This window comes from Nerophis lumbriciformis, linkage group LG16 (genome assembly GCF_033978685.3).
Source record: "Nerophis lumbriciformis linkage group LG16, RoL_Nlum_v2.1, whole genome shotgun sequence".
NCBI classification, from domain to species: domain Eukaryota; kingdom Metazoa; phylum Chordata; class Actinopteri; order Syngnathiformes; family Syngnathidae; genus Nerophis; species Nerophis lumbriciformis.
In genome coordinates this window covers 13,872,025-13,882,098 of record NC_084563.2, presented here as the reverse complement: position 1 = coordinate 13,882,098, position 10,074 = coordinate 13,872,025, and the positions used below count along the sequence as shown (strand labels likewise).

The window sequence follows — 10,074 nt, the reverse complement described above, 5'->3', positions numbered from 1 at the left end:
GAACTTATCATAGATATGGTGTAAGGGTCTCACTCTCAACCATCAGCAAGGAGTTTCAAACAGCATATGCCGCACACTCACAAGTCTTCCAGAATAAGTGAAAATTAAAATTTGTAACTCTCTCCCGCTTTCAGGTACCCACCAGGGGTTGTGAACTTGCCAGCCGGTCTCCCGCCTCCTGAAGGCATTGTGCCCAACGCTGTACCCATCATACACTCTCTACCGCCTGCTATCACACACCCTCCACATGCACCATCACCTGGACAAAACACAGTCAAGCCACCAGAGGGCGACAGAGAACAGCATTCAAATGATCAGCTGTAGTCAAAACATTTCTTGCCCTTTCGCTGCAGAGTCATCACGGCGAGTCTCCACACATCTAAATTAAGTCAACCAATTGAGGTCTAAATAACTACTGAATCCAAATGTAAAGGCAATTGACACCCAGTTGCTTGTTTGCACTCCAAAGAGAAAGTAGAAGATGCTACCACCCATTGTCAAGAAGAGGAAAGAAAGACCATTTTGCTCATTTGGAAAAAAAAGACTAACTCCAGATTTCCACGACATGCGTAATGGCTGCTGAACGGCTCTGCTGCGGAACGGCTCCCGTGATACGCCGTCGCAATGGGCGCCATCTGTGATGCGCATTGACTTGCCTTGACTAGCGCAAAAGACAACAGTTTTGCCTTGGACAACGACTACTTTATTTTGTATCTATAGCAAGCAGCAACAAACCCACTTGGCCAGCTAGTACACACACACTTTTCATTTAACTCCCGCTGACCAGTGCCCTGCTTTGCTCGCACCTGTGTCAATACACACAGGCCCCCAAAATAGTTGTCCCAGGATATGCCTGTAGGATGATTCTTTGATTTTGGACCTTCAAAAACAACATCTCATTCATTGTGTCCACGGGGTAAAATAACGTCTGTAAAACTTTGACCAATTGACTTAAGGGGTACGCCAAGGTATAAAATGCATTCCGCCTTCGACATATAATATTTTATTTAGAACATTTTGTGTCTGTGCATGAATTTCTGTCCAGCACATGCAGATTTTTGCTGAATTGGGCGTATTTATGTGGCAGAGGCCATGCACAGCGTGCCCACAGGCGGTGAAACTGACACACTGACTAGAACGGATACATATTGGCTCTGCCACGTTTAGCAGCCGTTACGCATATAGTGGAAGTCCAAGGTAAATCCGTTGTGTTAGACTGTGGTGTTTCCAGAATTAGAAGAGCAGGTTTCATGACTTTCTTTACAGTATATTTGTCATTTCCTTATTTTGACGTACAAGCAAAAGTAGTAGGCTATGAAATGAATGTAAGCAGTGTGTGTACAGTTTTTAGATGCCAGGCAAAAGATACTGATATCTGAATTCAAATTCAAACAAATATTTGGCTTATTTTATCAATTGGCTTAACACTTTGAGATGTTTACCTTTGCTTGTGTTACTTAACAGACTAACCAGCCCCCTGATAAGAGGCAGCTTTTTTGCACAGCATCTCAGGAAATTACGTTTCCGCAGTTTATATATTCTTTTAACTTTAAGAATTCCATTTTCTGCCACTTAGTGCTTTTTGTTCTTTGGACTGCTGGCCTTTATCTTGTCCCACTCTATGACAAAATCAAACTTGAAGAGCTTAAGTTCAAACAATGTTTGTTGTAGTTTGCTATGTTTAAGGGGCATGCAATTTTGCTCTTGGGACTTGTACTAAATGTTCAACCCATATCGAGGGCTTGTGAAAAGAAAGACTGTAGAAAGGTGGCAAAATGGTATGCTTGGCTGGGACAATTTCATCCCCAGTCAAGATTTTTTTTATTTCACTACAATGTTGTTGGATCACAGGCTGTCAACGAACTGACGCACTGAGACGCTATACTGTAGCAGATTTAAGAAACTGATCAAAAATATGAAGTATATTTTCTTCATATTTTCATGATCCAGCGCTTCCACTATTACATGGAGTATTCATTAGTAGCAGAGCGTGACAAGTTTTGCACAAGGTTTACAAATGGTGCACAATTGAATAAGATTGTGTATCGCTTTACTTTCTGCCGAGGTTTTTTTTAAATATTTCACACCCTTCAAATCTTGAGACTCCTCTGCTTTCTAAAGTCATGTTGGCTGAGAAAAACAAAGTAACACAAAAGTATGTGAAGGACAACACTCCAGCCTGCTATCCCTTTAACATTTCATGACGGGTCCTTACTAAGTATACCGTTTAGCCACCGCTGTGCTCTCTGTGTCTGTGTGTACATAATATGGTGTTCTGCCTGCCTGTGTCAATGTGACTTGGTGGTATCTATGTCTAAAAACAGCGCTGGGATAAGGAGTGGTGCATTGGACTCCCCTGAAGGCATCGTCACTAACACTTCCACAGAAATTTCCCACAAAAACAATTGCAATGTGGGGGGACAGACTTGTCTCATGGTTTAAACCAAGGATAGGGAACCTATATTCAGTATGGCCCGAGCGAGATAGAATCTGAACATGGGACATGCAATCCGAATGAGTTAACCCGAAAAGCCCAAAACAAATAACTTACAAATGCTCATACTTTGTCCACCAGGGGTTAAACACAAAATAACACCACAAAGTTTTCCTGTTTATGATCTTGGAAGTTAAGCCAAGTCACGTTGCTTTTAGGACCGCACTCTACCAGTGTCTCAGTAGCTAACAGTTCACTGTTGTCTACCTGTTCTTTAGGGTGAGGTAGTAAGCGTAGCAATCAGGGATGGACATTTCACATCAACTTTACTGGTGGGTCTCCTAGAACCTGAGCTTTTGTCAAAATCGTATTGGGGTGTCTCGATTAGATAGCACACAGGTTCAATATCATTGTATGTCTGGGATCTTTGGAATTCTGAAAGGAATTCTGTGACATTGTGAACTCGAACCCCACACATTCCTCACAAGATGCCTGTCACCGTTTGGAGGAGACACTTTGCAGAGAGTGCATTATTTCCATAGCTACCTTAATGGAAACTGCCATCATCAAGACAAAAAGCACACAAACTAAAAAAAAATGCCATATGAAATTCCATCCCTGGTAGTGAAATACAGTCCATTGTTGCCTACCCTTTGTCCCTTTTATGGTTAAGTAGTAGGCGTAGCAATATACAGTACATATATATTCTATATTCGACAGTAAATATTATTTTTGGTCAAACCTGACAAAGATATGTTTGTGATTGTATGCATTTGTATGAATTATTTTAAAAGGAAATAAAACCGTGGAAGATGATGGTTTTGATTCATGTTTTCTAGTCTTGGTTTGTTAACAACATGAATTGAAAAGGATGCCACGAAAGGAATACAATCTCTACAACATAAACAGTTCAACACCCTTTTTACCGTTAAATGTATTGTAATGCAATCCTGATCTATGTAGCTATGCAGCTTATAGTTTTGGATTGTCTACCCTGCATGCCACCAAAAGTATTTGTAATCAATAATATTAATGCTAATGTTTGTGCTCACAGTTATGTAGGAGCAACCCACTAGATGTCACTATTACAGCTGCTAAACTGCAACCAGCACTGAATTACCCATCATCTCAAGTTTGCCTTGTATACTTCATACATGTTTTGTTTTTTGTAGTTGTTGTTTTGGTTTTACACATTTTAACATGTATACTTGTCTTCTCGGTTTAATAATAACACCTTATTAAAAACGCCATTAACATTACCTAATCCACTTTATTTATATAGCACATTTAAACAACAAAAATGTTTCCAAAGTGCTGCACAAAATATTAAAAACAAGATTCAAATATTGTCCTTAGCTCCACCAATGACTGAATAAAAACAAAATAAATAAATATAAAACCAATATAAAACCAATATAAAAATAAATATGATTAAAAACGATTTTAAAGGGTAAAACCAATTAAAACAATAAATAGAAAAAACAATTTAAAAACACAGAGGACCACACAACTCACGTAGCGTTAAAAGCCAGAGAATAAAAGTGGGTCTTAAGACGAGACTTAAAACACTCCACTGTGGGACATGGAGGGGCAGAGTGTTCCAGAGCTTAGGGCCGACCACAGAGAAGGCCCTGTCTCTCCTGGTTTTAGGTCTCGTCTTGGGCACCACTAACTGGAGCCGGCTCTCCGACCTCAAAGTGCGCGCAGGAGTGTACATTTGGATGAGGTCCGAGATATAATGAGGTTCCCGTCCATGCAAAGCTTTAAAACCAAACAGCAACATTTTAAAATCAATTCTAAAATGAACAGTGAGCCAGTGCAAAGTCTCAAGAATTGGGGTTATCTGCTCGCGTTTCATGGCCCATTAAAAGTCGTTCTACCGCGTTCTGGACTAACTGCAACCGGGAAAGAGCTTTTTGGCTAATTAGTAAAGCTACTTATAATGGCAGCTGTGAAAATTGTATATTTATCATTAAAGTTCCTGAACTTATGTGATTTTAATAATATAGATTTGATTACATTTTAAATGCCTGACTACTTTTAACACTCAATAATTAAATGTATGTATTCCGTGAGAAAAATTGCCCGTTTGCATTGTGACATCATGTCCGGTCGCTGTTGGGTAAAATTGAGCAGTAGCAAGAAGTCAAGGAAGAGCAATAATGACGCTGGCACATGTGCTGTTCTCGCCTATGGAAATTGTTCCAATAAATATTTTGGGATAAATTATTACAGAGCTTCTAAAATAGTCCACCATTAAGGAGAAAACGTTTTTAAAACAACCAAAAAATGTCAACATCTGTATGAACTCCAAAATAAACTGTTTATCCGAAGATCCAGTGCCGGAACGTAGTTCACTCTTCGTAGTAAGCATCCCGTCTCTGGCTTCCCTCTGCGTACTTGCTCTCTCTCTGTGCTTTCCCTGTGCCCGTGTCTTATGTCCTCTGTGTTCCCCGTAATGTTCCCTCTGTTGTCCGTGATTGAGCTGTGTGCCTCGACTTCCCACCGGATTTAGGACTGCCTCCCTCGATCCTCGACCCCCGCTTGGACACGAACCTCGTCGCTTCTCTCCAGCCCCCGACCTCTCGCTTGCCCACGGACTGCCTTCTCGCCTTACCCCTTTGGTCTGGCGAATAATTAATTCAACACACACATACAACAAACTCTGATAACATTCACATTGTTAATTCTACACATCGTCTTGCACCATTCACGTAGAGTAGCATACACACCCCAACTATTCATCAGTATAAATAAACCTTTTGAACTGATCCCTGCTGTGGTGTCGTCTCCTTCCCCTGCCATGGGTAACAAAAAAATTGTCATTGCTATGGGATACCGGCATGTAGCCTACAAGCCAACATATAGCCTCGGCGTTAGTGTAGAAAAAGAAATGCGGGTCACCAGTAGTTTGATTTGTCTACTTTGGTGATTTTGGGAAAATATTATGAATCTTGTCAAAATACTTTCTTCTTAAGAGTGTGTGGATCCACTACATCACATCAATTTACTTTTTAATGATATCTGGCTTATATATTCGGCTGGTAACAATTATTATACGCTGGCATCTGCGCGGTTGGTGCTAGCTGAACATATTGAATATTTGGCGCCGATCCGACGGCGGAAAAGATCATCAGGACTCCTCTTCCTCCTATCCAGGAGATCGCAAAAAGCCGCTGCCTGACCAGAGCTCAGAAAATCTGCAGAGACTCCTCCCACCCCCACCAAGGACTGTTTTCACTGCTGGACTCTAGAAAGAGGTTCCGCAGCCTCCGTAGCAGAACCTACAGGTTCTGTAACAGATTCTTCCCTCAGGCCGTAAGACTCTTGAACGCATCATAACAATCCCCTCAATTCCCCCCAAAAATTGATTAACTGGCTGGAATATAAAGACAATATAACATACATCCATAAACGTGGATGCATATGCAAAAGTGCAATATATTTATCTGTACAGTAATCTATTTATTTATATCTGCACCTTATTGCTCTTTTATCCTGCACTACCATGAACTAATGCAACAAAATTGTGTTCTTATCTGTACTGTAAAGTTCAAATTTGAATGACAATAAAAAGGAAGTCTAAGTCTAAGTCTAAAACCGGAAGTGCCTCTAATAACTCAACAATTGCTCCTAGTACAGCTCTGACCTCCCCCAAGGATTCATCCGGAGGCCGGTTTTACTAAGGGGCAAGAGGCGGCAGAGCCCCCTCAAATCAAACTTTTGGAAGTTTAGAAACTACATTTTAATATACTCACAAAATTAGTATATTACAAGTTGACAAAATAATTGGCAGTAGCGTAGAAATCCCCTGAAAAAGAGACAAGCTACACTAATATAATCTCCCCTCATCTCTGTCCCTCCGTCCGCTGTGTCAGGCTCCCCAAGTCCGCTCACAAACCTGCTCAGTGGACTTGTGGTTAGAGTGTGCCCCGAGTTCGGTAGGTCGTGAGTTCAAACCCCGGCCGAGTCATACCGAAGACTATAAAAATGGGACCCATTACCTCCCCGCTTGGCACTCAGCATGAAGGGTTGAAATTGGGGGTTAAATCACCAAAATGATACCCGGGCGCGGCCACCGCTGCTGCTAACTGCTCCCCTCAACTCCCAGGGGGTAAACAAGGGGATGGGTCAAATGCAGAGGACACATTTTACCACACCTAGGGTGTGTGTGACAATCATTGGTACTTTAACTTTAACTTAAACAGACACACACCCCTCTCCTTAGCCCTCAATAAACCAGCGTCGACAAATAAAAATGAGACGAAAATGTTGTCAGAAACTAAATTCAATCATGTTTAATTTCATTTTGTGGGTGGCTGGGAAAAGTCCGGAAAATATCCAATCACAGTTCTTTAATAGCGTACATATGACAGAAGTGCGGGGCTTAGCTACGAAGGAGAGCCTATCCGATGGTTTTCCTTGTGAGATGAGGAAGTTGAGTTTCTCACCGGCGGCGTCAAAACAAAAATTTGTGGATTTAACATGATCTACATCATAATCTGTGAACACCTGAGATAAAGTTAAGAGGACACATTTTTCTTTTGACACTATATGATGCCATCAGCAAGCGGGTCATCGAGACATCTACACAACTGTAAGTTAAAGCTATGTGTATTTGCTGCTTCCGCACTCCATCCATCCATCCATTTTCCACCGCTTATTCCCTTTTGGGGTCGCGGGGGCGCTGGAGCCTATCTCAGCTACAATCGGGCGGAAGGCGGCCGCACTCATAAACAAATTATAATGAAGGCATGCATCGTAACTCTGTTTCACAACAAATACAAAGCGTAGCGTAAAAACATGTTTTTATGTTTCTCTGTGTATATGAGTGGAGAATGCAGAAACGTTGAGGCATGATGATGAAGTAGTTTGAGAATAATTTTTTTGTATTTTTTATATAACTACTGTAGCTTTCAGTTTTGTACATATTGACTATTGTGTGTGAAGTCCTACTTAAGAGTAAATTAAATAAAAAAATCACGCCATCAAGGTAAGATAAATATTGTGATGATTGATCAAATGTGGATTAAGGATACTTTATTGTATTTATTTTACTTTTATTTTTTAGTTTCCCCCTGAGGGATTGCCACCTTATTGTGGTCAGGGTCTTGGGTACCTCAGTGACCTAAAGAGCTATACCAGCAGGAGCTCAGTCTTCAGGTTGTACAGGTCTGACTGTAGTGGCCTGACAAAGTAGAATCCACTTTTCCAGGTTGAAGTTGGACACATAGCTAACAACCAAATTCAACGAAGAAGGCACTGTTACTACTGTATTAGCACAGAAAAAAAGTGCTGGAGCATGGCCCTGATCATCCATCAATGTTCTGAAACTAATCCTGTTCAGTATTCAGTCAAGTCAGTTAAGAAGCAGTGCCCAAGTCTATGTTTTTTCTGGTTTTGTCTACTGGATAATTAAATAGACCTTAAAAGAAGCATTCATGCTGCAACCCTGAATGGTTCACCTTCTCAGGATTATAGGAACCAACAGGTTTCCCAGCAGCTGGAAACTCGGGATGGTTTGAGCTAAACTCCAGGAAGCACAATTGGAACCAGATGCAAGGAAAAGCGGAAAGAGTTTATTCAGCACCTCCAAGGGGGCACTGTGCAAGGAGGCCTTGGAGCAGCGAGGAAGGAGATAAAAAAAAGAGATGCCCAATCCTCAAAACATACCCGTGGCACAGAAGAACCATCACAACTGAATATAAGTAATGTGAGTACAGAGTGTGGTGTGTGGGGAGACAGGACATTCACAGGGTGAGGAGAGATGATTCTAATCCTTGCCTCCATTTCAGGAAATACCATCGAGCTGCCCTTGGGCAAGGCACTTAACATTAATTCACGTTATAGCATGATCATGTTTATTAAGGTTCCAGCGGGAGAGTAAAACCTTTTCCTTGTTGTAAATCTTTGGCTAGACAGTCATGAGCCATGAAACACCAAAACGTTTATGGGGCAGAGCGCTAGACTTCTTCCAACAGCCAAGACATTGAAAGGTCAAAGGATGGTTATTGGTTTTGTTGTGGTTTCCAAAATGAGAATGACAAAACTACAACAAAGAACAAGGCACTCTTATTCAGTTAAAGTTCCTTTGATATTTACGGCATGTCTTAAGCTTCAATGTGTTTCAGTCAGGATGGCTGAAAACAAATTTGTGTACCTATTGTAAAGAGCACCTCTATTTTGATGACCTTTTCACTTGCTTAGGCTTTAGCAGCATTCCTCTTGACCTTTTTTTGATAATGTCTATAAATTGTTCAAGAAATTATGTTTGTAGAGTGGCGTCATTAAAATACATTTACTAGAAAATGCATGTAGAACTCCATCGAGAATGAATACAGTATCATTTCTTGATAGTTAAATAATATATAAACGATTAATGGAAAACTAAGTCATTAACTCAGTTTAGACTGGCTTTACGATCATACTCAAAATCAAAGTGGAAAAATGAGATCACACGCTGACCCAACTTCTAAGAATTTTCTCAATACAACTCAGAATGTCGCTCAGTAATGTGTCTGACCTCCATTTGCCTGTATGCACTCCCTTCAATGTCTGGCTATGAAAATATGAATTTAAAAAGAACATACGTCTCCAATGTCATTGCTTATTCAGTTTGCCTTTACCCCCTTCTGCAGTATGTAGAACGTTTTAAATGTGACAAAGACCTGAGTGTGCAGGAGGAGGATGATGGACAAGGAGGAAATGAGCGGCTTTTCAAAAGTTCCTTTTCACGTCTCTCTTTCCTCTCTCTCAGCTCATCTTAACTTTCCATTTATACATTTCTTCACAAAAGTCAAAGGTTTGTTCATCTGACATTTGCACGGCTTCCTATAATCCTCCCTAGAACACCCATCATAGTGGTAGTAAAGTCAAATAGAGAAATAATTTTCAAATGGTATTAAGGTGAGCCCCCCTGTTGTGACAGGCACCCAAACACAATCTGGTTTTATGTGCACACAATCCTTCAAGTTCTCCAAGGTAAATGTCAAGTGGTTCATAAACACCAGCCATATGCTTGTAAATGCTAGCTGCTGTTTGAAAGGTGCCAAGTCTATAAGCAGATTTGGCAGGTCACCAACGTTTTGTTGGTGGTGGGAACGAGTTGGTCTACTTTTACCTGGTCAGCTTGGTAATGCAGCAATTCATTGCAGTGTTTACAGGGTGTAGAAATGTGTTATCATGCCAAGCCAAGCACTATTAAAGGGGATTATTAAATATCAACAATGGGTGCGTGAATGATGAGCACGGAAAAACACGTTTTGATCCAAAAATATTTTTAGAAGCTAGACGTAGACGTAAATAAACACACAGCAAATTAATACTATAATTCAAGATTGGTTTGGTCATACAAGGCAAAAAGACTAGCTGGAAGCTAATAAAAAAAGTGCAATATATTATTGTTGCTGGCCCTCAGTCAGGTCACGTTTTCCTTCAACGTGTTGTGTGTTGGTGTGTGTCTGACACGATTCAGGCAAGGTGCTGACCCAGTTTCGGCTGCCAGGTTGCTGGGGTTTTCTGCTTTTGATTCTGCCCACATGTTTTTGGGGTGGGAGGAGCTGACAGTTGATAGGTGACAGATGCCATGCGGCTAACAAACACAAGCGCACAGGGGTGGATGCAGGACTACCTACACGTGT

General features: G+C 41.0%; 2 protein-coding genes across 2 annotated transcripts in view; one reads left to right on the top strand and one right to left on the bottom strand.

Moving 5' to 3' along the window:
• LOC133617005 (C-terminal-binding protein 1) overlaps nucleotides 1-3,244 on the top strand; it is a 23,414-nt gene extending 20,170 nt beyond the window's left edge. Inside the window, exon 11 of the mRNA XM_061976646.2 lies at nucleotides 135-3,244. Within this exon, the coding sequence (XP_061832630.1) occupies nucleotides 135-324 (190 nt within the window). The 3' untranslated portion in view covers nucleotides 325-3,244. The remainder of the gene's footprint in view (nucleotides 1-134) is intronic.
• The window catches only part of maea (macrophage erythroblast attacher, E3 ubiquitin ligase), a 117,403-nt gene that overhangs the window by 57,176 nt on the left and 50,153 nt on the right, over nucleotides 1-10,074 (bottom strand). The window lies entirely within an intron of this gene.